The sequence below is a fragment of the Mucor mucedo genome, assembly GCF_025094135.1.
Source record: "Mucor mucedo strain NRRL 3635 chromosome Unknown EV154scaffold_128, whole genome shotgun sequence".
NCBI lineage: Eukaryota > Fungi > Mucoromycota > Mucoromycetes > Mucorales > Mucoraceae > Mucor > Mucor mucedo.
The window spans coordinates 24,381-51,734 of record NW_026252412.1 but is presented as its reverse complement, the minus strand read 5'-3'; the positions used below and the strand labels follow the sequence as shown (position 1 = coordinate 51,734).

The window sequence follows — 27,354 nt, the reverse complement described above, 5'->3', positions numbered from 1 at the left end:
AAACAACAAAAGCCAAAAAAATAAACCAAGTCTTCGTAAGCCATCGACAACAGCCATCAATAAGCTCAGATCAACGTAAATGTATATCCTGCTTAATATTTCACGGTATTAACATCTGTATTTTTTTAAATAAAAACTATTAGAAGTACAGTTACACCAAGTTAGTTTACGTAAAATTTTAATTTTTTTTTAATGCCGAAAATTGTAATTCATTAACTTTTGATACTGTGTATCTGGATCAAGTCCAATCATCATGAAGAAACGCTAAGTGGTGGTTTGAGACATGTAATGTAATAAAATATAAAAAAAAAAACTTTTTAGAACCTCGTCGGTCCTCCGTTCGCGTCAATGACCGCTTGGCATCGGTCGTTCATACTGCCAACAAGCCTACTCGCAAGATCGACCCCTATTTCTTTATAGGCTTCTTCTAAAGCCTCTTTCAGCTCATTGACATTTTTAATACGAGTCCTCTTATCACTAATAAGGGACTGGAGAGAACTCCAAACATACGCAATGGGATTCAAATCAGGGCTTTGAGCGGGCCAGTGCTCAAAGCGGCTGATGGAATGGGTGTCCTTTCACCATGTCGCATAAGCACCTGTGTGACAGGTGGCACCATCCTCTTGGAATATGGAATCCCTGTCGTCCTTCTCACAGAGATCCACAAACCAAGGATGGAATTTTGATGCCAAAACATTGATGTAGGCCGTCTGATCAACATTACCATCAATGAAGACCACAGGCCAAAACCCACCCACCCAAAAACAACTACAAATCATTACGCTTCCTTTACCCCATTTTATTGTTGGAACAACATGTTCCTTTTTTTACCTTTCCCCGACTTTTCGTATCCCTCTCGCTCTACCGTCGTAACCTTCGACCGTGAAACGGGACTCATCCGACCAGACAACCCCTCTCCATTGCTCTGTGGTCCAGTTGACCCGCTCTTTGGCCCAACAAAGTCGTTTCTTTTTTTGAGCGTCTGTGAACGCTGGCTTGTGTGCCGCAAAGTAAGATCCAAAGCCAATGTCTTTTAAATAAGTAAAAGAAGTTGGTCTCGAGATGTGAGTATCATAGAGTTTTAACTCTGAGTTTATTTTATTGTAAAAAGCAAATGGTTCGCGTCTCGTAAAGGCTTATAGACATCTCAAATCTTTATCGTTAAGTTTTTTAGGCGCGCCACTATGTTTTTCAGCGAGTGGTGTACCCTTTTCTTTGATTCGATTAATAATGGTTTGTACTGACTAAACAGGTAATCCAACTGTTTCCGAAATCTGAGTCATCGTGTAATTAGCTATACGTAACCAGTATACACCCCAGTAATTTTTTTCTTCGCGTTTTGTATAAGTAGTGTGGGTAGTGTTAGAAGATTCTTCAATATTCATTTTGAAATTAATATGTAGGTTTTTATTTAAAACTAAAATATATTTTAGAAGTATCGACAAATCGTGTTTAAAATTTTGTTTTTTACGTAAACTAACTTGGATTAACCGTAGTAACACGCCACTCTGACAATAGCAATCTATTCCAGATGCTAGATAGTCATTATGCCGACGATGTTCCTGGATTTGTTAATCCCATTCCCGATGGTAATTGTGGATGTCGCGCTGTCAGTGTTGCAGTTTTTGGACACGAAGAAGTCTGGATCCATGCCAAAGTTTGCTATCTCCATTTGTGACAGCTACGGTTTAAACGAAGCATACATAACAACAAACCGTTTGTCAACAAAAGCGCCATGTCTTGACAATTCGAATCTTTGATTTGGTTGCTATGGCTGCCCACAAATAGTTGCTGATACATTTAAACGATCAGTTATCTTCCATGCAACAACGCCAAAAACAGACAAATATGATAATCTGCGGAGGGATGAAGACGGAAACGTCATTTATACCAGGGCTGCAGTACCTTTTGTGGCATTTCTTGGATTAGATATAGAAAAAATTAATGAACCTATTAATATTATTTTTATTAACAGTCATTTCTATATGATTAAGCCCACTGTTGACGCCAAATCCAAGAAACCAATCATCCGAAAAAAATGGCCAACCATCAATTTTTTACAACAAAAAATATTTAATGCGCACCGGGACATCTGTGTTAACGACATATCTGAATATTTTCAAAATAACTAAATCTTTTTTTTTTACCTATCACTTATCCTTATTATACTTATTCTTATCACATTTATCCTTAAATTATAAAAAAATAAAATAAAAAACTTAGACAAATAACCATGAGATTTAACTCAAACGCACAGTAGGAACAGTGATGGAATTGTTTAAACTCTTTAACATCATGTTTGCATCCATTATGCGCGAGAAAAGTATGGTGCACGAAAAAGTGTGGTGCGCCGACGAAAAAAGTATGGTGCGCCATGTAGTGACCTAGCAAGGCTATAGCCATATTAGAGCTAACAAAGGTTTATTCATGCTGATACCATTGGTGATATAAGCTTAACAATAAATGTCATAGTTTGAACTACAAGGATATTACATCACAAGTCTAATTTGGTACGTCTGAGAAATACTTGAAATTTAGTTAAAGGCAAAGAGAGTTAAGAAGACTTAACATTTATTAAAATAAGACTAAATTAGTGACTATGTAATAATCGTATACAATTTTGGTAAATCAATAATAACTTCAAGATAGCACTAGAGATATGAACTTAGCAGACAGTCTTTATATAAATACCCGTACATTTCATTTATTAATAAAGGACAATCCTATAAACAGCCTCAAACTATTCCTATAGTTGAAGTTGCGTACACGTTTGGTTACAGAGTTGCCTTCAGTTGTTTGGTTTGCGTACAAATGAGTTTGGAGCAAACAACTGCAAAGAAAAGTAAAATCAGTTGGTGACAAATCGTACAAATTTAATTGCAAAATCACCAACTGTTGTTCGTTTTGCGTACAAATTTGATTGCAGCAAACAGCTAAAAAAAAATAAAAAAACCAAACAAAACCAGTTGGTGACAATTCGAACAAACTTGGTTGCAAAACCACCAACTATTGTACGTTTTACGAACAAATTTATTTGAGTCAAACAGAAAATCCGCCATAGTGTACGCAGTCAGAAGACGAGCTAATTTCCAGTCACAAAAGTTAGGATTTTAAGTGGAGGTGAGGGGATATCCCCTTTCACCCAAGAATATGGCCTAAAGTATTATGCATTAAATTGTAACCTTCTGAAAAACAATATTCCTTTTTTTTTACAGCATAAAAGCTTAGACCACAATTTGTTTTTACAGCGTGATTTTGTTCTACAGCGTAATATTTTTGAGCAGATACAAAACTTAATGCTAGGGAAACCCCTCCTTCTGAGAATACGACCCATAACATTAAACATAAAACTGAATGAAAGTGCTTATATAAAAATTGACTATTACAGAGAGCGTCATAATATAAAAAATGACTTTTATGTAAAAAGTGATCGCCAAAAAAAAAAGCTTACTATTGCAGATCCGTGGGTTTCGGTTGAGACGTTACCCGTCCATTCAGTACTATGACAAATAGCATTAAGTATAAGTTGTAAAGCTCAAAATTGTTTTTGCAAGGCAGTGTTAACGAAGAGAAACTTATTATGCCTACACTGATAATACGGAAACTTATCGAAAAATATATTATTAGGGGCGGTTTCACCGGAAGTTGGTACAAACACATCCTATCTCAACATAAAGAGACGTATTAATGTAGTATTTTATGAGTGGTGCACGAAAACAACATTATTCCTTTAAGCAATCATCTTTTTAGTATTAGCATCAGCATATTGTTACGAAGGTAAAATTCAAAAATAACTGAATGTTCGGATGCCCTGCCCAACATCACGCACTAAGGAATTACGCATTACACCATTGAGCTAAAAAAAACAGCCAACGAACCATGTTTTACCGACAATATATCGTTAATCAGAGAAGAACCGTATATGTTTTGTTTTAGGTGTGTGGATGGGTCTCCTTTGAAATTATCATATTGGATTATCAAATTTTTAATTAGGAAGCAGAGCCATTGCGCATAGTATAGTTAATCAGATACATAAACAATCAAAACTTTTGGGTAGATAGTTCAACTTTTTAAACTGGGCGAAGGGACATGTTCTTCTTCCAAATATTAAAACATGTACAGATAAGCATCGAAATTTTCTTCAGTGTCAGACGGATAATAGGCAATGTAGCTTAAGCTATAATTGTTCGTAAGATTTGTGCCTAATTTTTTATATTTTAAGTTTTTCATTGCCAAACGGGCTTGCGGCAGCACAAGGCTTTTCAAGGCTCAGCGTACCGAACCATAGTGAAGCTCAAAAAATTACCGCAGCGCAGCGAAGGTTTGGTTTTAAAAGGCCTCGTTAACTTAATAAATTTTCTTTTAATCCAATAAGTTTTATAGGTATCGTAATATAAGTTTATTATACTACAATACTTGATTTTGCAGTGATTTTTTTTTTAAAAAAATCTGTATCGGCGCAATTTTTAAAAAAGACTGTCGGTATAGATCCAAAATATGTTTAGACTCGTAAATAGTTTCTGTTTGGGATGGTGATAAAAATGTAAATTGAGGTAACAAAAGAAAATACTGTTACAACTGTGGATATCTTTTATTTCGAGAAAATTTAGATTAGGGAATTCTATTAGCAAAAACTACAGGTATTTATACTAAATGATTAGATGGCTTTTGGATAATATATGTGACGCGTTAGAGGAATATGATATAATGTTATACGTAATGTCTGTTTAAATAAATGTGTTATGAAGTAATTCCTGCCTTACAAAGTAAAGACAAAAGTACGTGAGGATCTAAATTCATCTCCGCAGGTGACATTACGTAAATGCCGAAGAGAAAGTTTAGTGCGTGTAATATTCAGTAACCGAATATTCTCGGTGCGTGGAGTTTGGGTGTAATTTATTTGGGGTGTAATTCTCGGTTAAATATATATTCCGTGGGGTGTAATAAGCCACTAATGACTTAGCCAAATTTCAATTTTTCTGCTTTTTCTCCTTTTTCTATTATAACAATAATGTCAGAAACGACTACGTTTAAAATACAATTTCCCCGAGAATTTGCACAGGAGACGTCAAAAGCTCACTTCAATGAGTCTAAAAATTTGTTCCAAGACTTTGACTTGAACATTGGCTGGTCATTAGCAACCGAAAACTCGTATAAGCCCAACAAAGGAAGACTTTCTAGGCTTATGACAGATGACGATCACGAACATGACCGCCGTATTGTAAAGTCATGCTTGGGAGCAACTGAATGTATTAAAAGCAGTTGTCCATTTTATTTAAAGGCAACTAGACCTCTTACCAGAGAGGCTGCTATAAAACAAAGTAAATGTCATCACTGCGACACGCTTTTGAGCTGGATTAAATGTGAAGTAAAAGTAGAGTATCTCTTCAAAGTAAAAGCCAGGACTTGTACCATGATGCATATGATAAACAAGGATTGCAGAATAAGACACACCCATGTTGTATACAATTCTAAGCATCTTTCTATGACAGAAAAGTTAGAACTCGATAAAATTTTGGAAAAGAATCCTACCATGACGCCCACTACTGCAGTTGCCGGTCGTCAAGATATTAAGTCTATTCAAAACATTAATCCAATTCTTGGAAATAAAGAACGTGCTAAGATGGAGCTGAAAAAGTCAAGAATCAGACAGGGACTTGAAAGCAAAAGCAATGGCGACTTTTTCGAAGAGTTCAATAAAATCGAAAATGACTTTCCTAATTTAATTAACCATGCACAAGTGATGAGTTCTGAATTTTGCATTATCTTTTCCTCTCCTGAAATGACAAAATTCAAGTTGCCCTTTGACAAGCACCCCATTATCACGGATGTTACTTACAAAGCGGTGTCCTCCGGTTATTATTTGGTCTCATCCGTCATCTCTGTTGAAGAAATGAAAAAGCATGTGGTGTTTTTTCAAGCTGTCATCAAGCACCAAACCGCCGAACAATTTGCCTTCTACTTCAAGGCGTTGTTTAAGAAGTACATATGCAATTGTATCAAAGTTTTTTCTTGGTATACTTTTAGATTTCTCTAAAGCTGAGCAACGAGGTTTTCAACAAGCCTGCGAAGAGCATTTCAATATGGACGATAAATCTTCTTTGTCATTAATTAAAGGATGTTATTTTCATTGGATGCAATCTGTCCAAAGAATTATCAAAATCCAGAGAATTGTTCCTGCCGGTAAATCTAAAGAATTTATTTCTCTTGCTAACATGTTGCAAAAAACGACCAGGGAAGAAGTCGTCATTGAAACAGGAAGGAGTCTTTTGAAGACGTTTCCAGATTGCCGTAGTTGGTTGCAATGGTGGTTGGATGACCATTTTCGACCTACCATTTTTAATTACGATTCGAATATGAAGCAGGAAATGCCCTCCTTCAGATTATGAAAGTTGCGCAGGTTTATGGAAACGAATTGGCCAACTACTATGAAAATGGAATCAGTCCTGTTTACGGGTCTAAAAAAAGAAAGACTCAAAGTAAAAGACTTATAATAACTTTGTACGAAGCATCTGATAGTAGACCACCAGATAACATTAATGCCATCTACGGTGATAAATCCAGCAGAAATATTAAGAAGAGAAGTTTGGACAGTGCTGTTGAAGAAAGCACCAACTTTTACGAGATTTTTGGTGTAGATAAAGATGCAAACAGTCACCGTATTGAAGAGAAAAATAAGATGGAAGATGGTATCACGGCTTTCTTTTCGACATATGACGATGATCTTCCATATGAATTGAATGATCGTCAACATAACGGTGACTACGAAGTCACATCCGATGGAGATTAAAACTTTACTGGACAACTAAATGTGGATTTAAAAAACAGAATGTTTGGAGGTTTTGTTGTTCGTGACGCTGCTGAAGAAATTATGGGATATGCATCTGATTATTGCAGTACCCCATTATCCGACGAAAATATCAAAAAAGACGATGATAGCAGCTCTGTGTGTTCGATGAACTCATTGAACATTCGACGTACTTTGGAAGGTTTTGTTGATGAAGGCTGGCTTGATGTTGAAGAAGTCAAGTTCTGTAAGTTTACTGCCTCTCCCGATCTTGATGACAACAAGTCTGTATCTTCAGTTGGATCGTTGGATTTTGATAAAATCTGGCAAGGTTACGTGGATGACGGCTTGGTTGTGGAAGAGGAAACGGTTGCTGTGAAAACTATCAGTAGAAGTAGTGACCCGGTCAATGTGAAATGTAAACGTCACATTTTACTATTTTTCACAATTGTCTTCACACACTCCATTTTGTTGTTCTATGAATTTGCCTCTTTATAAATACTTGCGAAAGTATACTTCTCTTATTTTTCTTCTTCTTTTTTTTCTTTATTCCATTTTATCATTTAACCAATAATACACTTTTGGTAGGTTTTATATTAGTTCATTGCCATTTTTATTGCTTAACGAATAATTGTAGTTGGTTTTTTTTACTGTTTTAAATAAAGTCACATTTCAAATGGCATAAAACAAAAGGCAGTCCAGAAGAGGGCCTCTTCTTCTGTGACTAAGCCTTGTTTAGAGCCTGTAACCAAGCAAAAAATTTGAATGTCAAAACCTACAATGAATTTGTCAAAAAATTTAACCATGATGCATCGAAATTGCAAGCCGATCCTATTTCTTCCAGGATTACTTTCTTTGATCATATTTCTGCGAATACATCCGCCTCGTGTTTCATTGATGCTACGTTTGAATTGCTGTGGAACAATGTTTTTCCTTCCGTTAATTTTACCAAGTTGGAAAATAGCGAAAACATATATGACAGCATGTTCATGAGCACTTACGACAAATATTGCGCACACAAACATGCCAGAACTATGCCAGAACTATGGAAGAAAAGGTTGCTCTCACCAATGAGGCATCCGCCATGGCAAGAGATTTTGTTTGGTCTTTGGAGAAGTTGGACGGATCGATGCAGTATCCTAAAGGTAAATACGGTGATTGCCTAGAGGTCCTTAACTTCATCATGGGTAAATGCTCAGAGAGGTTCCAGGCAGCCATCTCAAATTTCCCTGGATGCTCAACACTTAGATCACACCTTTGTTCTGTTAATGCTGAACATAGTTTCGTTGATCCTAACTCAGAAACTCAACCAGTAATCGAAGTGGGATTTGAAATGAGAACGGCATTTTCTGCTGAACGTACGTTTGCTTCTCACCAAAGTCTTGACAACGAGTTCAGCGCTGTGTTCAAATATGAACACATTGTCAGAGAGAGAAAGCATGCTTGTAGATTCGAAGGGTGTACAGGCACAGTCACTTCTCAGAATACTGTAAGCTTACAAGACTTCCCGCCCTTCCTATTCTTGGGAAATGCAAGAGGAGCTGGTATCGCATTGGAAACGACTTACTTTCCAAGTATCTTACAAATATCCGAAAAACTGAATTACGAAATTCAAGGTCGTGTGTACTCATCTTCGTATGATGGCTCCCACTTTTACACCGTTTGCTACAAAACAATTGGGTGCATACCCTATCTTGTAAGAATTGACAATATTAAAAAGAAAATCGTCATAATCACTGCAGACAAGCAAAAAGGCAGAGACATCCTGAAAAACTATAAAAACACTGTCTTTGCCTGCTACAAAAAGCTATAAAATCACACAAAAAAATACAAAACCTTTTAGAATAAAAAAAACCATATTAAAAATGCTTTACTTCGTAAGATTCTGTATTTTCTTTTATCAGTTTGCTATGTAATTGAAGACATAGCATCTATAATCTTATAATTAAAAATTTGGAGTGTAAAACAAAAAAAAATTAAAGTCTTTTTATACAACTCTATCAGTGACCGTTAAGGATATTTATTTCGGAAAAACTATTATACCGAGGATTACACCCCAAATGGATTACACCCTTTTTACCCACACAAGAATATTCCGCCTATAGGATTGTACTATACTTTTATGGTATTATAATATTTTACTCGTCACAAGGCAAATCACCTTGTGCACAGACACCAACTGTTCTGATGATAACAAATGGGGCGAAGTGTGAGCCATGAATATTTATACATGATCATCCATTATTATGTAAATGTTATAATTCCTTTATTATAATCAATGACATCCTCAACAGTTTCAGGGTGTTAGTTTACGGAAAGGCAAAATCTGTGGCTTTTCCAAAAGTTGCCGTGCACGATTCCCTCAGTAAATCCAATGGACCTGTTTCTAACGTACCTCTAAGTGTTTCTGCTTTTCTGTGTTATTCAAACGTCTTTTCACATGAATATGTTGTATCGTGATATCCAAATAAGTAGCATACATGTGGAAATTAGTAAAGTAATCAGGAGAAACTTGAGGTTAGGGGTAGTTGCTTCGAGGTTTTTTCACTTTGAATTGAAAGCAAGAATTAAGAAAATACACTTGTGTTGCATTGTAAGTTTCGTTCTCATAATACTCTCTCAATAGAATATCGACAGATACTCTTTCTTTGATATAGTTGGAATAGTTTTTAATCTTTGATGAAAAGGATTCAATTTTTTGACAAAACCACCTCAGCAGCCTTGAAAATTACAGGTTTTGTTAATTCTCTCAAAAGTCTGAGATGTCTTTGCGTTTTTGTTCTATTCATCTTCGTATACTTTAAAGTATTCTTATCTTCTGTTTTACTAGTTTCATAAAAGGTAATATATAAGATGACGTCTTCCAGGATCTGTAAGAATGCAGTTTACATCATTCCTTCTCAAGTCAGATTGTCTAACCCTCTCTATATACTCTGTTGATCAACAGTAACGGGTGTTGTATTATTTGCAATGGATATGTATCTTTCTGTTGGTATCCATATTATGTTTTATGACTGATATACCAACTCCATCAGTTTTGAGGGTCCCTTGAAATTGAATAGATTTATAAAATATTTGGTTGTTGAACGACTTGTTCTAAAGGTTACCTACAGCACCCCATGTGTCAAACTTGTTTTCTGCTTTTAATTGCAGCTTGTTATTGAGAATACGATGGTATACAGTATTAGTTTCTATCCGAAGTCATGTATCAAGGAATAAATGTAGTGCGCAACGAAAAACAGGTAAAAATTTTCATTTTTTCGCTTCAAACATTACAGCTAGTTAAAAAAAAGCCTGTATTTGGCTGTAAAAGTTGTACGTTTTGTTACCAAATTTAAACGAATCGTTACCAAATTTTTCACCATAGTGGTAATTACGATTCCAATAATTTTAATATAGTAAAAATAAAAATAAACATGGAAAAAATGGCGTGAATGAATCTTAAACGCCGACTAGATATCTGGTTGAGAATGAAAAAATGTGACACCAGAATTGATAAAGAAATCTGCAATCAACACTTGTTGAATAGTTTACTAAAGTTGTTGGCCAGCAACAATATTTTTTTAAAAACAAAACAATAATGGGCAACAGGTTTGTTGACCTAATCAACAACAGTTGTTGATTCTGGCAATAAAGTTGCCTACAACAAACAACAAATTCGTTATAGTGACAGTTTTCTTGTTTTTGGCTACTTGTTTGTATCTTTTTTTCTGCATATCATGTCATTGCGGTTTGTTCTATATGTCACAACCGCTGCTTCCTTCGTTTGCCAAACAATTCCATCATCCCATCAATACTCATCTATTGCTGACGCTAGACACACAATTACGCTCTTGATATAAGTTTTGTTTTCGCTTCTATGTATGCAATAAAGACTACGTATGGTACAATAGATGTAATATCATGTCATAAGTAGACCCAGTTGAGCCCGTTTTCTATATAAAATCTATTTTTAATGACAAATAATATCACAATAGCATATGTAACTCGTAATAAGAGCACAATAACAAAGCTCCATCTGTTTATTAAAGGCGTCATTTACTATCATCTAAAAAATATAGGCCAATAACAAAGCATCATCTTAAAATACAAAAACCAATGACCGTTTATTTTACGCCGTATCCTGAATCAAATAACGCAAAATACATCCTATAGTACAGGATGTATCCTGTTAATAATCCGATCCACAGGTATTGAATATCCCATGTACGCACAGAATACATCACATGATACAGCGTATATTTTTGCCATAAAAAAGCACAAAATATAGGGTGTATCATGTTGCAACAGGTAGCAAAATACACGAAATATCATCTACCGTATCCTGCATGCGCGAAGTATACCTAAGACTGTTTTACCATAATATTGTGAAAGATACGCCGTGTACGCTGTCAATATCACGGTAAAATCACAAAATTCTCCAACGTGGGTTTTCTAATTGCAAGTGATAAGTAAACTTTTTAAGATTTCTAGAATACAAAATTGCATTTCAAAAACGTATGTAGCAAGTACTTTGCATCAAATACGTTGTTACCTAACATAAATTTCCCGAAAAGAATTAATCCTTAACAGTCCTGCTACTGACAATTATCGCGGTTTAAATGTTGCGGACACGGCCGCTAGCCTAATTGTTGAGGATATCATAGATATAATAATAAATTTAATTGTCACATCACATTAAGGATGGATAATAATTGTAAAAGTTAATCATGAATCACAGATTACCACGCGTGATCTCATCCTACCGTTGGAGTCTGTACACAGGGTACATCCCTGTGGTGAGTAAATATTTATTTTGCAAAAGCAAAACAATCGAATGGGTCTGGACTATAGAATATTAATGGATCCTGACCACAAATATTACTCTTGTCATTTGATGTTATAATTGTTGATCCCTCTGACTAGTATTTATATACTCAGTATGGAAGGGCTAAAGCTAAAGACATGTTGATTATTTACTATCACCAGATTATCACTTCATGATCCAATAAGGCGCTTAATATTCTCCCTAGAACTATCCCAGTTGTTTATTTAAATATCCATAGTTTTTCTCATAGACCATGAATACAATTTTGGAATACATTTTAATATGTTTTTTAATTATATTTCTTCGTCCATAGTAAAGTGGTATCCAAGCTTTAATACAGTATTATCACTTTAAATTCAGACAAACGAAAATTATTTTCAGACAAGCTCAAAAAAAAATTCAGACTAAAAAAAAATTTTTTCAGACAAACGTAAAAAATTATTCAGACAAAGAGAAATTATTTTCAGAAATATGATAACAAAAATTCAGACAAGTAAAAGTTTAAACTAGTTTTGATTCTTTGTTGAGGCATTTATCCCAGTACGTTTCAGAGTGTCGTATCCAACCATTACAATCTTCCGTGGTAATAGTCTCACAGGCTGCCTTGATTCTTGGGGTTAAAGTGTCCAATGTTGAAAGCGGATTTCTTTTGATGTGCTTCTTGATCTTGGACCAGCACTCCTCAATAGGATTCAAAAATGGTGAATATGGTGGCATAAATAAAGGCTTATAGCCTCTACTTTCGATGGCATCAACAACGTAATGGGAATGATGAATTCTACAATTATCCATGACGATATAGAATCCATGCTTGTTGTGTCTGTCTAGGACATCCATGACATTTCGAACAAAGGTTACAACATGGTACGCAGTCGTACTCTTTTTTGGCTTTTCCTTTTTTGTGTCATCGGTTTTAGCCTTTCTTTTTTTGCTGGCTGGTAAAGGAAACTCTTTCTCTATCTTAGCTACATCATCTGGCTTCAAAGGCTCTACCTTGGAAAAATTGATGGTTCCAAAAGGCGATATACACCCAATAATGCTCAAGTTAACGCCCTTTTGAGTTGGAACAGAAACGATGGCAGGTGTTCCCTAGACGGACCAGGCTTTACTTCTGATCTGGTGCGCGTTGAAACCGGCCTCATCCATAAACACGCAGTTAGTTTGGAAGTCAACCCCAGCTGCTTTCCAAGCAGTTACTACGTTAAATCGAAGATCCAATGTTCTCTTCGCATCTCTTTCCATTGTATAGACATGTGAGTCTTTTAATGAAAGTCGTATCTTTTCAACCATATGCTTTCTCAATCCACTTTGGGAAATGCTAAACCCTTCAAAAGAGGAACACAGTTCCTCTCTTGCCATGTCAATGGTAATACAAGGGTTTTTGTCTACTAACTCGGCAAGAAACTCAGTTTGCTGTGCCGTGATCTCACAATTGTTTGCTCGCTTTGCCCCGCCTATTTTAGAAGGCTTCTTTAAACAGCCGATAGGAATCACGGTTCCATCACTTTCATTCCACTGTTTCAATATTTCATAGGCTGTAGAGCGTGGGATAAAACAAGTTTTGGCATGTTTAGCAACACTGTGACCTTCTTCTTGCATAAGCTGAAGAAACATTCTAATATTATCGGGCCCATAGGCTTTATATCCTGTTGTTTGGTGTGAGCTTAGGTTGATGTCACTGTTTTCCGCATCATTCTCCACTTCTTCCGATCCACTTTCCTGTTCCATCTCATCATTTACCGAGATTTGCTGAGGTACAGTCGAATCGTCGGCCAACAGAATTAATTTACCAAAAGTTGTGGCAGGGTCCTCATCCACATCCATCTCATCGATGACTTCTTCGAAATAAGGTTCTCTCATTACAAACTCGTTTGCTATGTTGTAATCTTCTGCTTGCATTTTAAATATTTTATGTTAAACGAAACTTTGAAATTAAGAAGATGAAAACGTCTGTCTGAATATTTTTTCTTAAATAATCTGAATAATTTTTTACGTTTGTCTGAAAATATTTTTTTTTAGTCTGAATTTTTTTTTGAGCTTGTCTGAAAATAATTTTCGTTTGTCTGAATTTAAAGTGATAATACTGTAGTATCACTTTTGGTTTATTTTTTATTTTGTTCTCAATGCAAAGCACTAATACAAATATCGTCTCCAAAATTGAAATTGATCGGCTTTTATTTGGTTTAAAATCAGTTTTTTGTAACTCAAGTCTGACTTTTGGTCATCTGAACTTAAAACATACATCGGCGGACGCCCAAAAATTGGCTCTAACTCAGTTACCGCAAGTAGTTTTGGGTATTACCATTATTTGGTGGTTAGGAACTATCTTAACCTATTTCCTAGCAAAACCACAAAATGTTGGAGACATTTGTTTTTATTTTATAAGTTCAGTCCCAACTCGTGGAATATTTGAAGTGAAGTTGTTTGGGAAACTTTGCTCCATTATCCTTTAAAATCCAATACTTTAGGAATTTTTGGTCCGTTGTCCGTCGAGATTTCGATACTTTTGGTACTCTGGTCCGTTATCCGTCAAGATCCCATACCTCTGGGTATTCCGGTCCGTTGTCCGTCAGGATCCGATACTTTTGGGTACTCTGGTCCGTTATCCGTTACGATTCTATAGTTTGAGATAATCTAATAACGTTTACGGAGTACCCTCAATCAATTAAAATAATCTAGAAACGTTCGTTGAATAGTTTAAGTGTTCGTAACCGAAACGGTGTTTGTGGAGGTTGGTTACAGATTTAAAAAAACTCGAACTTCATGGCAGAGCATCATCAAACTGGTTTTGCACGGCGAAAACGTACATCCATAGTCCGGCAAAAATATGTGAATGATGTGACTTGTTAATGTTTCTGTCGTAAAACGTTGATATGATTGGTTTTTTTCATCAGAGTTATAATATTACCGCAATCATTAGTACTAATATTGTGGAATGTGATTGCATAAATAACAATCCCTGACCATAACATTCGGACTATAATAACTAGAAAACTCAAATGGCATATACATATATAACCAACAATAAATACTATGATGATTCGTACGTTTCGTTGAAAATAGATGACAAGGTAAAACATTTTCCAACAATTGGATTGGCAATTGTGGGTGTGCCACAAGTTGGGACATTTGTGAGTGTTCATCGTGGGTCATCAAAAGCAATTTTGGCACGTGGATCCATTTGCTCCCAGCATACGTTTCAATGGAATAGTAACAACATTAAGGATGTTAATTAATCGCATTTAAAATTGTTCTATCATAATTAACTGTCCTTATATAAGTTCTGCGACTATTCCGGAAAGACAAAGAAATAATGCTGTTATCGAGATCACGGATATAATTTGTACCGGTTACCACTATGGCAGATTTTTTGTTTGTTGTAAACAACTTTGTTGACCATTTTTTTTTATATGTAAACGTGTTGTTGCTGGCGAAGAACTTTGGTAAATTATTGAACAAGTGTTGATTGCAGATTTCTTTATCAATTCTGGTGTCACATTTTTTTTATTCCCAACCGGACATCTAGTCGGCGTTTAAGATTCATTCACGCCATTTTGTTCATTTTTTTTTTTTTTTTTATTTTTTATTTCTATTTTTATTTTTATTTTTATTTTTATTTTTATTTTTATTTTTATTTTTATTTTTATTTTTATTTTTATTTTATTTTTATTTTTATTTTTATTTTTATTTTTATTTTATTTTTATTTTTATTTTTATCTTTATTTTGGGAATTGTTATTTTCACCCTCTCTTTTCTTATTTTCACCCCCTCGATTTTTTTTGGCTTATTACACACAAGAAATTTTTAGAAAAATTACGATTGAGATTTGGAGATTTTTTATGTGATAGAAATAAAGAAAGATAAAAAATAAAGTTGAAAGAAAAAAATAAGAATAGGCGATCAAGATGATCATTGTGTTTGTTAAGATGAGCGAGTATGTTGGGACATGACTCTTTGGGAGCGTTGTCTTGTGTCATGTCGCGGCTGTTTACAAGTTCCACAAATCCTTGTTCTTCTTTCAGCATGTTCAAAAGCGGAGGGATTTCTTCTTTTTAACGAAGTTTCATTTCTTCTCGCAGTGGAACCGGTAGGTCTTCATCTTAGCCTGGCATAGTTTCGTGGCTCTATAGGTACCAACGGCAAATGAACCAGGTCAAAAAGACGCGATACCATCTCCTCTTGTTCTTAACAAGCTGCATTTCCAAAACGGGTACGCAGCAAGTCAACGAGGTAGTCCAAATTGCTTTCCGGATCCAATTCTTCCAACTGCTCAGAGCTACGAAAATACTCAAATCTCCATTGTTGATGAAAATCATCAACTTGAAGAACTTGGCGTTGCTCCTCAAGGGCTTTGATCCTGTGTACGCATGGAATGCCAGTTGTCACCGTGTATGTATTCGTACAGTCCAACAGAGGTTGCAATGCAGAATTCTTTATTTTTTTGACTTGCTCAAGAGCTTCGGTCAAAGCGTATAAGGACACTCTTCTTATAACTCTTGTCATCATGGTTCGCTTTTCAACCTCGGTAACAACCTCGAGTTTTCGGTCCTCCAAACGAGCTTTAAATTCTCTGGCATCGACTTCAACTGTACTATTCACCAAGTTTGCCTCCTTGTCTAAATGACTAGTTGATATCTTGAGTCTTCGCTTCAACTTGTTATGAGCACCTTCAATCCTGGATGTATTGATGGCGGCAAGGTGGAGGTGCTTGTTGACCCAAGGGTTAGCAAAATGCTCTTTCCACGGCAACCATGTTGATTCAAGTTACGCAAACAGTGGGAGGTATCTTGCGTTCAACCCGTAATTATCTCTCATGACACTACAGTTTCGCTCCCACTCTTCTTCATCAAACCTATTCATACATCTATTCCATCTGATCATAAACTCGTTCCAATCATCATCTGTTCAAAAATAATCTTTGCATTTGGCCAAAACGTTCTTCGTGATATGCCAACAACTGATAAGAATGGTGCTGGAATCAAAAATTGTCTCTAAAGTAGCTTTTAATGCCAAATCACGGTCAATTGTTGTGATCGAGCTTATATACAGATATAACGCTATCATCAAATCTTTCTTCCTTATTTGATAACCTTTCTATAAATCATTATTGCATTACTCTTTAAATCAAATACATGCTATTACACTCTATTTACTACGCATTGATTACTCATCAACATATAGAAAACAATAGTCATACATTTATTCTAGATAATACAATCCAATGATATGATCGCTCGTCAATAACAAGATTCTCGAAGGTACCATGAGATGCTCGATCTTTATTTGACAATACGCCCATTGTATATTTGACAGGTTTCACTTTAATGATTGATATTCAGCCAGCCCTGAATATGTATATAAAGAACCCAATTTATTGCATAATACAGACTTTAGTTTATTTTTGCAGTTTGATCATTTTACTTCGTCAAATTTCTTTATTTTTATTCTTAATTCGTAGCTTTATCTCTCGAATTTTTCTTCAATAGCAATAATGCTAGGATCGAATGTCTCTACATAGCACCAAAAAAACTTCATACGTAATGTTGAGACCGCCCACTCATAATTGGCCTGGGTTTCGTCTTTCAAAAACACACTGCACACAAAAAATGTCTTGTTGAAGCAACCGATACCAACAACGTGCAACAATGGCATATCAAACTTGTTAGTTTTGTACGTGCAATCCATCAAAAGCACTTGAGGGAAATGCTCAACCATTTCGAAGGAATGAGAGTGCGCTAAAAAAAGTATTTTGATGGTACCGTCCTCATTCGAGTTGTACGCGTAGATAAATCCCGAGTCTGCTTTAGAAAATTGATCCAAAAGAGCTTGCAGAGGAGAGCGACCATCCAAATACTCTTCACGAATCTTCTGTCTGGCATTGTAAACCTTACTAGGTCTGAAAAAATTACGAGGGAATTTTTGGCGAAGGTAAATCAAGATATCTTGAGGAGAGCTATTAGCAATTGTCATATCCTTGATTACCTTCATGTGACGTCTCCAATCTTGCATGCAATCGAATAACCAGCGAGAGAATCAGCAGACTCAAGATGATGTCCAGTATTGTTTAAGTGCTGGGTGAATTTTGCCGCATAAACACCCTGATCTTTTCTCCAACTGGAACCGACCACCCACTTGAAAGGGCAATCGGTGCGTCTTGTCTTCGAAAGTCTTTTACCGGTGAATTTACTGCTGTTTTTTCCACCGCAATCGCACTTGAACTCCAAAGACTTAAGGCGAAGATCGGGGTCGTAACGAGAACGGCCCAAAGAAACAAGGTAGTCGTTTTCTTTGCAGTGATTGATCACATATTTTTCGAGAGTTTCGCTAGAGCTAAACTCAAGTTGAGAAGGGGCAGAAGTAGACGAAACTTCCAAGGTTCCGTCCTCGAGATTGTCGTTGAGGTCATTGTCGAGATCATCGTTAAGATCATCTACACAACCAGGTGTAAACTTTAAAATTTCAAGACCATTTTTTTCCCAAAAAAAAAAGTAAAAATAGATATGAAAATTGTTTCCTTTTTGGTTTTGTGGTTTTGTTTACGTTTCCTTGCTGTACAAACAAAACAATAAAATACAAATACAAAATACGAAAATAGTTTTTTTTTAAAATTGCCTTAAAAAGCGAAATTTATTTATATAAAAAATTGGCCCACAAAATCAGAAACCGGCAAAAAGCGCCTGTTTGCCCCTCGGGGCTATGCAGGCCGACCAGGCAGGCTATTCAGCCTTGACAGACAGGGCAGACCACGTAGCCCAGACAGGCCACGTATGACACGTATAGCAGACAGTGAATTCAAGCTAGAAAACCCACGCAAAACTGATTCTGTTTGAGCTGAAGCTACGGAAAAAGGTCTTAATGTGATATTCAAGTGTCTGTGGTAGATGTTGTACTTACATTTTATCCGTGCTTAAGCAGTATCACGAGCTAATTTATAAAGTGAATAATGTGTTTAGTAAAACGGATAATGATTAATGTTAAAATTATAGTACCTTGTATGAAGCTTTACGCGATATATCTATTGACAAATGAAACGCGTTATGTATTAGTTTAGGATGTAAAATTATCACCAAGATATTACTTACGGTATTTCAAAGAGAAAAGAGCCTCTAAAAAATAAAAAGGCGTTTGTTAATGATATATTATTACAGGGAAGCACAGTACAGAATAAAGTATACCTTTATAGATACACATCTTGAAAATAAAAGGGGATAGAAGATTATATTATTGCATAAGTCATGAAATAGCTACCTTTTTCGCGTTTGACTTTGATTAAATTGAATGTGAGAGAAGGATTAGTAGAATGCCTTATGATAGTATTGTTAAGACAGATGTTCTATGACATACCATTGTTCATAAGCATCATAATATTACAAGCAATAATCACGCGTTTGTGAAGACACGCCACGGTTAAAAAAAAATACGTAAGAGAAAGAAAAGCGACCTAAGAAAGTTGGGTTGCGTGACAAAATATCGTTCCGCAATGACGTTTGTAAATTATTGCACCAATCAAATTGACAGCTTATGTCCGCATAAGCTAAGCATTAAACACATTTTTTGATCTGAACGATATATAAACCAAACACAATCCCCAGAGTGCACTTTATCAAAATTCTTTATTTTATTATAAACAACTTACTTTAATTTTAAAACACTATGAAAAAAACACCTGGAACAAATAAGTTCCGTGCAAAACCTGCCTTACCGCCTCAGGAGCAAACGTGTGTGTTATGTAAATACAGTACAATTAATCGACACTCTTTTAAAGTGCATCAACGATCAGGACACCACTTAGAACTTCTGGAGGCGATTCAGTCGAATCAAGGATCACTACCTGCCAATGACATCCAACAACAGTAAGTGAGCGTCTTCATCAATTTAAAAATAGTCAGTTTTTACTTATCATTATTATTTTTAGGAATACCTCTGACGAACAACCTACTATCCCGCTAAGCGAATCTCGTAGTTCTGATATGGGTCCATTGAAAGGTAAAGTTATTTAAGGCTGTTAAATATATTCAAATTACTTACATCAATATACATTAGACCAATCCAACCTGAACGCACTGCCGAACCATTGTCTGAACCTGCAAATGAATTTGATGAAAATCAATATGATGATTATGATGGTGACGGTGATGATGATGGGCGTGATGATGGTGAAGAAGAATTCGATGGTGGTAATGCCTTTGACCATTTCAACAATGATTTTAACAACGGAGGGGAATCTGATGATGATAGCGAATCTAATGAACCTCCCGTTCCTGTTAACGACGTCAACAACGGCTCTAATGGTGATGGTGGTGATGGTGGTGATGATGGTAATGATGAATATCTTGATTTGAGTGGTGATGTCAACGACAATCCAGCATATCCTTTCAAAAATGAATACATAATGCATGCCCTTCTTTTCTTCAAGTCTGGTAGCTTTAAGTATTCAGAAGTCCAAATCAAATCAGTTCTTGATTTTGGTAAATATATGGCTGAAATTGCAATCAAAGAGTACAGAGCTCAACTAGCTTTGGATCCTTCTGATGTTATTTATGATTTCCGTGGTTATCCCACTCCCCACAGCGTTTCCAGATTTCACAAATCCAAGAAATGTTGTATACCTTGTTTTCCTCATGCTCCCCATTGTGCGAAAGATGATAACGGCGGACTTCTTGTCGAACCTACTGAACCTGGCCACATCAACTAGCACATCTGATACTGCTACAGCAGCTGACGCCTCTGCTCCTGCTCCTGCCTCTACCTCTGCTCCTGCCTCTACCTCTGCTCCTGCCTCTACCTCTGCTTCTGCCAATACCTCTGCTCCTGCCACTGATCCTGCTGCAACAACAAATACAACTGCTTCTGCACCCGCTGTTCCTGTTGTTGTCGCATCAAAGCCTGACTTGTTTCTTAATGATGTATCTGAACACTTGCGACTTCTCGTAGGTAATCCCTGTATGTCTGGTTTCCTGTCAGATCTTCCTGATCGAACACCTAACCAACGAATCAAGCTAAGTCAAGGTGAAAAGTGGAATTGTGATAGATTGTTTGAGCATCCTATGATAATTACTGGTCCAAATCTTCAACTCTGGGTATCGGATAAAGTCTCTTTGCTGTCTGAGAGCAATATTCCTCTTCGTGATCGCCATTATTTCAAAGTGGCCAAGATATTCCAAATATCAAAAGTTGTGAACGTTGATTTGTATCCAATTAAATCCGATAATAATCTTGAAATGTGCTGTTTATACGACATCCTTCTCCACTGTCCCATAACCGACCTTGACATCAATAATGTCTTTCGTGCCGAACATGAATCCTTCGATGCATTTACTAGCTTACAACAAATAAATGGTGACGATTATCTTTGTTCTAGAGATGTTGTTGCTAATACTCGATTGATTCGCGCTCATCATGACATGATTGATACTGGTAATAAGTACAAGCGTCCACTGCCCATTAGATCACGTATAAGAAGCATAAATCCCAATTCGCCAAACTACCAGGTCGTTAGAGTAATTCCGTACAACCTTTTCTCTGATGATACCAGTGGTAATTCCACATCAAAATGGAATTGTTTCGATTCGTGGTCGATGAATCCTGCCGCTGTTCCTCTTAGTGTTGCCAATCATTATTTGAATCAATTTTTTATATGTGGATCAAATCGCCATACTGCATATGGAACAGTTGCCTTCCCTTGTCCCCGATTTAAAGAAACTGGAAACTGGTCTGCCGATGTTTGATGCTATTCTCAAGGAAGAAGTCTTTGTTCTTGCTCCTCTTTTGTTTATCAAGGCTGACAATCCTCGTCATGCCGAGGTTTCTTGTTTGAAAGCTTCAACAGCTACTTATCCGTGTAGAAAATGCTTCTGGTGTCGACATGCTGATGCTTTTGATCCTAATAGAATTACCACGGCCGAAGAACACATGTCAGTTCCAAGAGAAAAAGGTCACTGGATGAGTTTATTTCCAAGCGATGACTCGGATAGTACTGATTTCTCGATACGTGTTCGTAACAGACAGGGTGATTATATCATGGTCGAAAACTTGATGGACCTCGGCTTCAAGGAAACTGCTGGCAAAAGGCTTTTGACGTTGTCTTCTTGGGATCCTAGCAAGGATACACCGGTAGAAATTCTGCATGGCCTATGTCTCGGTTTAATCAAATACACGTTCAACAAAGCTGCTGATTGCTTTTTCAACAAGAAGCAGGTTGATCGCATTAGTATTTTGTGTGCAAAGTATGGGTCTAAGGCTTTTACCAATTTGTCGACGCATCTCAAAGGATACAAAAGCTTTCTTGGAAGAGACTTCAAACTTATGATTCAGATGCTCCCAATTGTTCTCAGAGTTGCTCGTGGCCACATTGATTTCCTCAACCTTCGTAATGATCAATTCCACCGAATGGATAACGTTATTAGTACTTTTGACAAGCTTGGTGAGCTTTGCTCATTGTGTTATAACTGTGAAATACATACCAACTTTTCTGCCTATCTCGATTTATTGCGTCAATCCGTTGATGATACTGTTATTGCTCTGGGTAACCTTGATCGTACCGTTGTTCCCAGTAACCGACGTACTCGTGGAGAGCCAGCAACAGCAACGACAACTGCATCAGTGCCCAGTCAAACTACTTCTGAAGAGATCTATGGTCTTTCAGGTGAACAATCTAATGGTGCTACGATTCCATACGCCAAAACTGGTGGTCCATTGTGTAATCGTTTAAAGACTCATTTGATAGTCCATTTGGTAGAGGATTGTCTTCGATTTGCTTCTCCTATGCTTCTCGCAACTGAAAAGAACGAGCAATTCAACAAACACATTAGGGCAATTGTCATGAAGACCAACAAACAAAACCCTTCTCGTGATTTGGCTCTTATTAACGGTCGTGAGGTAATGCTGAGAAGTATTGCGATGGGTCTTGTTTGGGATAACGGTATGAAAACTCGTGGTAGTCTGGTCAAAGCGTGGTTTGATAGGTACAGTGAGGACATGTACTATTCTGCTAATCGGGAATTCGGCAGTACTGAATATATTGCTGGAAAGAAGATTGCTTTGAACATGACGGCTATTCTCGATGTTGACTTGGATTCTCTTGGGGCGCGTCGTCTGCTTGGAAAGGTGGTAAAACTTCGCGGCGATCAGGCTATTGTTGAGGTGTATGAACTTGTTCCCAGGCCAGCCTTCGTGATTCACGATGACAGTAGCCTCATTTCTGTCTATCAAGCTGACGAAGGTGGTAATCTCCTCACCAAGAAAACTGAAGAAATCTTGGACTTGCTGGAGTATAAACTGACTGTGGTGGAATTACTTGACATGTCTCAGGAAACTGAGATTGACACTGTCAAGTATTCTCTTATCAACAAGTGCAAGTTCGGTACTTTCTGGTGGCTCCATAACACTAATCGTTATTTCAAAATTTTAGAAAATGAAAGAAACTAATCATTTTGTTTTTTTTACATGTCATTTTTTCAAAAAAAATAAAAGTCTCTTCCATTTTGTTATCCAATAAAAATGCTTAGCTGCACGAATCGCTATCCTGACCCCCATAAAAGACGCTAAAGTAGTTTTCAAGGTGCAAAAAACCTTCATTCAGTTGTTTATTTCATAACATCTGGCCTTCAATCACGTATTTTGTTTTTTCGCCCAATCGCAAAGTTTTATTTTTTTAAAAAAAAATTCTGACACGGGAATTTACTTTTTGGTGCAGAATTTAAGAAATATTTAAAGTTTTCAACTGGTTGTGTACCTCGTTGACTCTTTCAAAATTTCTTCTGGTTCGAAAGGGCAGGGGCTCCTGAAAATCATCGTCAGAAAGGTAAGAGATGTTTTCGTTTGATAAAAGCATTGAAACAATAAAAAGTTCAGATAAACGTACCGGGATTGGGATGGAAGTAAAAAGGTACAATTTATTAATGCTTTGACAGAGCAGTCCCGCCAAAATTTCAAAATTTAAGTGTAATCAAATCCGCACTTTCATAGGGCAAAAAAGGCCAAAAAGAATTGAGGGGGTGAAAATAAGAAAAGAGGTGGTGAAAATAACAATTCCCTTTATTTTTATTTTTATTTTTATAGGTGCTCTCAAGGTAAGATTCGGAATGGTGATCGAGCCTTTTTTGGGAGTGTACCCAATTTCTTAAATTAAACAATAAAATAAAATTCAATGATCAGGTGATGACGTGACAGCTTTTTACTTTCGAATCTACTAAAGGACCAGCGTGATTTTATTAAATCAAAGAAAATAAAAAATAAAATATTTCCTTTTCGCTTATCTTAATTTTTTTAAAGTACCTATTTAACATGAACCCAATTGACGAAACTTTCTTCGACATGATGCAAGAACAACTTTGGATGGAAGATGACGCTGAACATTTCGAAGACGAAGATCAATATTTCGATGCCTTGGTGAACGAAATTAGTGCAATGGACGAAGAGTACGATTTGGAAGAGCAAATGCTTGAACATGAGGTAGCCATTGTCGAAGAGCGCGTTGTTGCAGACTTCACTCGCACCCAAGGCAACCAAGATGTCTTTTCCTTGTTTGAAATTTGGATCAGGGAAACAATTTTACATGTAACCACTCTTGTCAACTATGAAATTTTTTATTATATTTTTATAGGCAGCCCTTGAATGATGACCAGAGAAGGCCACAGCAAGGTTGTTAGAACCGAGCGTATGGACACGTATGAAACTTACTGGACAATCAAGCACCCTAACCAGACAGATGATCGTAACAGCCGCCACAGTTATAGAGCCTATTATCGCGTTAACAAGAGTACCTTTGAGTGGCTCGTCAATCCTTTGAGTAGATGTTCTGCTTATCTTGGATCAATTTCCGAGGTGGATACTCTGTGGAAGCCCAAGTTGCGTGTGTGCTTTGGAGATTTTCCAACACCCATTTTGGTTATCGCGTTGCTGAAACACATCTTGGAGTAGCTGCCGGATCGTTCAATAATTTCACAAACAGATTTATTGATGCCATGTTGGAGATTACTTCCGAAATTATAACTTGGCCTATTGACGACAGAGATAGAGCTTTAAACAATGCTCGTGAGTTTTCAGAACTTGGTGGACCTGATGCCACGAGACGTTTTGGTGTACTAGGTGCGATTGATGGCAAGCTGGTCGTCATTCAAAAGCCAGCAATTAACGGAAATGCATATGTCGATAGAAAGAGCCACGCATCTATGAACTTAATGGCCATAAGCGATGCCCGTACTCGGTTTATGTACGTAAAAACTGGGCATTCCGGTAAGTTCGTATGGAAGGATAAAAAATGATATAGCAGCTTACCGTTTGTTATTATATTAAGGCAGAAACCATGATGCCCGAGTGTTTACTAGCAGTGTGATCTATCATAAACTTTTGTTTGATGCGGCCAGTTGGTGTCCCGCAAACACTTATATTTTGGGAGGTAAACTCATTAATCATACCATAGTGTACAAATTATTAATGATGTGACCTAGATTCGGCTTACCCTTTGCTGCCAGACCTCATTGTTCGATTCCATAGCCGACGTGAAAGCACTGCAGAAGAAAAGATTTTCAATGAAATCTTTTCTAGTTCTCGCATAAAAATAGAACATGCATTTGGTGGACTCACATCCCGGTGGAGATTCCTTTGGAAGCATTTGTATATGCTTAGTGTTGATAGAATGGCCAAAACTATCATATCTTGCTGTGATTTACACAACATTTGTATAAATCAAAATGACATTGAAGAGGCAGTGTTGGATGGAGGATTAGATTTCGAGGGTTTTGTGGAGGCAGATCGCCGAAACCAGTATGAAAACGAGGTGAATTTTGAACCCCGTCTTCCTTTTGATGGTACCAGCGCTACCATCGACGCAGCCGGGATGCGCCGTCTTAAGGCAATGTCTATCTTAAGAAGAAACAATATCATGAGGGGAACAGATAGACTTTCATAGTTTTCAAAAGGTTTTAATGAATTAAAAATTTTATTTTATTTAATTAATTATTGTTGTCAGTAGAAGATGAACCATTAAGATTGGTACCACTATCACCTCTTCGAATGGCTGCGAATCTATTCAGGATATTCTCCATATCAGACATACGTCTACGTCTATGCTCTTCCATGTCAGCCTCTCGTCTATTTCTTGCTTCTTCGAACATAATTTATCTCTCTCTGGTCTCTTGTTGCCGTCTTGCTTGCATATATTCCAATGCAATTTGTCGATTACGACTGATACGTTGCAACATGTTATCAACATCGAGAAGTCTTTGTTCTCGATCTTCCCTTTGTGATGCTGCCATGCGATCCATCATCTCTACACCAAGTTGGCTGGCACGTGCCATATGCTCGTCTGACAACTGACGAGCAGCTTCAATAGGATCAGTTGATGAAGACTGCTCACCAGAAGTTCGACTATTTCTCGATTTACGGGTAGATCTTGGTGGAGGTGGTGCAGATGAAGGTGGAGGTGGAGGTGGTGCAGACAAGGTGGAGGTGGAGGTTGTGCGGATGTATATGGAGGTGGAGGTGGAGGTGGTGCGGTTGTATATGGAGGCGGAGGTGTGGATGAAGGTGGTGGTGGAGGTGTTACGCCTGTCGATGTTGGTGCTGCAGATGCTGATGTAAGTGTTGGTGTTGGTGTTGGTGGTTCGGTTGTTGGTGTTGAGGTTGGTACGGCTGTTGGTGTTGGTGTGGGTGTTGGTGTTGGTGCTGTTGCTAGTGTTGGTGTTGGTGCTGGTGCTGTTGTTGGTGGGGGAGGTGCGGATACTGATTCAAAAAATGATGGCACTGCAGGTCCTTCGTTGTTGGTAGAATCTCTAGCAGGATATCGATCAGCAAATGCTTTCTGAATTACAAGTTAGTCAACTTCTATACGTCCCAAGTATGTTGTTTCAGGGCCATCGGATCCAACAGTATTCAACAAATTGGCGTCGTTAAATCGTCTGTAAGACCGAATACCACTCTCTTGCATGTTGATGCTTTTGTAAATCACTTCAGGTTGGATGCTGGGATTATCCTGAGTAATCTTAGCAATTTCCTCGTAGTACGGCATGTTTGGAACAGTTCCACCAACTCCGGTTTCTCTTGCTGCATTTCTTACTCTGGTAAAACACTGCTTCATATCTGCCCACTTTCTTTGCATACTTTTTTCGCTGATGTTTGCCAAAAAAGCCCTGAGTACATCGGTTCTAGCATTCTGAGCTAACTTTTCCTTCAGCAAAGCAGCCGAATGTACCCAGATAAGCTGCTTTAAGGCAGTATCACTTCTTCACAGCAAGTAGCTGTAGGTACCAGCCATAATTTCAAGGAGGATACAAATAGCAACATCAGGCCATACATTGTAGGACCGTGAAGATGGTTGTTCAGGCTCATCGTCATCATTGACATTGGCGTTACTGTCAGCTTCGGTGTTACCGTTGTTAACAGGAGTGGTGTTTTGCTGAACGGTAGGATCGACAACAAACACAAAAGTGCCAGCGCGTCTGCCACGTCCACGTCTGACTCCACGTCCATTTCCACGACCGCGTCCACGACCACGTACGTTGTTTGTGGCATTGGTATTAGCTTCGGTATTGTTCATAGTAAGGTAAGTGACAAAATGTATTTGACAAATTAAAGGGAAAGAAAAATAAAAATAAAAAAAACACTGGATTTAAAGAAGGTCGTTATTTTATCATTTCCTTTTCAAGTAAACAGTTTTGAAAACAAGATCACTTTGATCATGTTTTTATTTGATTCCTTATATGTATATGTATTATTTTGCCCAAATTTAGCTCTACCTTTCAGAGACTTTTTTCACTAT

General features: G+C 37.1%; 5 protein-coding genes across 5 annotated transcripts; 4 read left to right on the top strand and 1 right to left on the bottom strand.

Moving 5' to 3' along the window:
- Positions 1–5,011: 5,011 nt before the first annotated feature.
- Positions 5,012–6,790, top strand: EV154DRAFT_575786 (uncharacterized protein; the record flags this gene model as incomplete). Its single annotated transcript, XM_051606462.1, has 3 exons — positions 5,012–5,996; positions 6,028–6,183; positions 6,363–6,790. The coding sequence occupies 3 exons, from the start codon at positions 5,012–5,014 to the stop codon at positions 6,788–6,790; spliced, it is 1,569 nt and encodes a 522-aa protein (XP_051452939.1).
- A 39-nt stretch (positions 6,791–6,829) lies between these two features.
- EV154DRAFT_568548 (uncharacterized protein) lies at positions 6,830–8,556 on the top strand (the record flags this gene model as incomplete). The annotated part of the gene is made up of 4 exons (XM_051606084.1): positions 6,830–7,205; positions 7,517–7,713; positions 7,770–8,447; positions 8,530–8,556. 4 exons carry the CDS (start codon positions 6,830–6,832, stop codon positions 8,554–8,556), a joined length of 1,278 nt encoding a protein of 425 aa, XP_051452938.1.
- A 6,984-nt stretch (positions 8,557–15,540) lies between these two features.
- On the top strand, positions 15,541–15,949 carry EV154DRAFT_485973 (uncharacterized protein; the record flags this gene model as incomplete). Its single annotated transcript, XM_051598800.1, has 2 exons — positions 15,541–15,681; positions 15,725–15,949. 2 exons carry the CDS (start codon positions 15,541–15,543, stop codon positions 15,947–15,949), a joined length of 366 nt encoding a protein of 121 aa, XP_051452937.1.
- A 3,427-nt stretch (positions 15,950–19,376) lies between these two features.
- On the top strand, positions 19,377–23,102 carry EV154DRAFT_524169 (uncharacterized protein; the record flags this gene model as incomplete). The annotated part of the gene is made up of 4 exons (XM_051603176.1): positions 19,377–19,447; positions 19,638–20,227; positions 20,310–21,199; positions 21,267–23,102. Coding segments are annotated over 4 exons (3,306 nt in total), but the record flags the coding sequence as incomplete, so codon positions are not given.
- Positions 23,103–25,549: 2,447 nt separating this feature from the next.
- On the bottom strand, positions 25,550–27,132 carry EV154DRAFT_568543 (uncharacterized protein; the record flags this gene model as incomplete). The annotated part of the gene is made up of 5 exons (XM_051606083.1): positions 25,550–25,701; positions 25,780–25,920; positions 26,037–26,393; positions 26,427–26,818; positions 26,900–27,132. 5 exons carry the CDS (start codon positions 27,130–27,132, stop codon positions 25,550–25,552), a joined length of 1,275 nt encoding a protein of 424 aa, XP_051452935.1.
- Between the last annotated feature and the right edge of the window lie 222 nt (positions 27,133–27,354).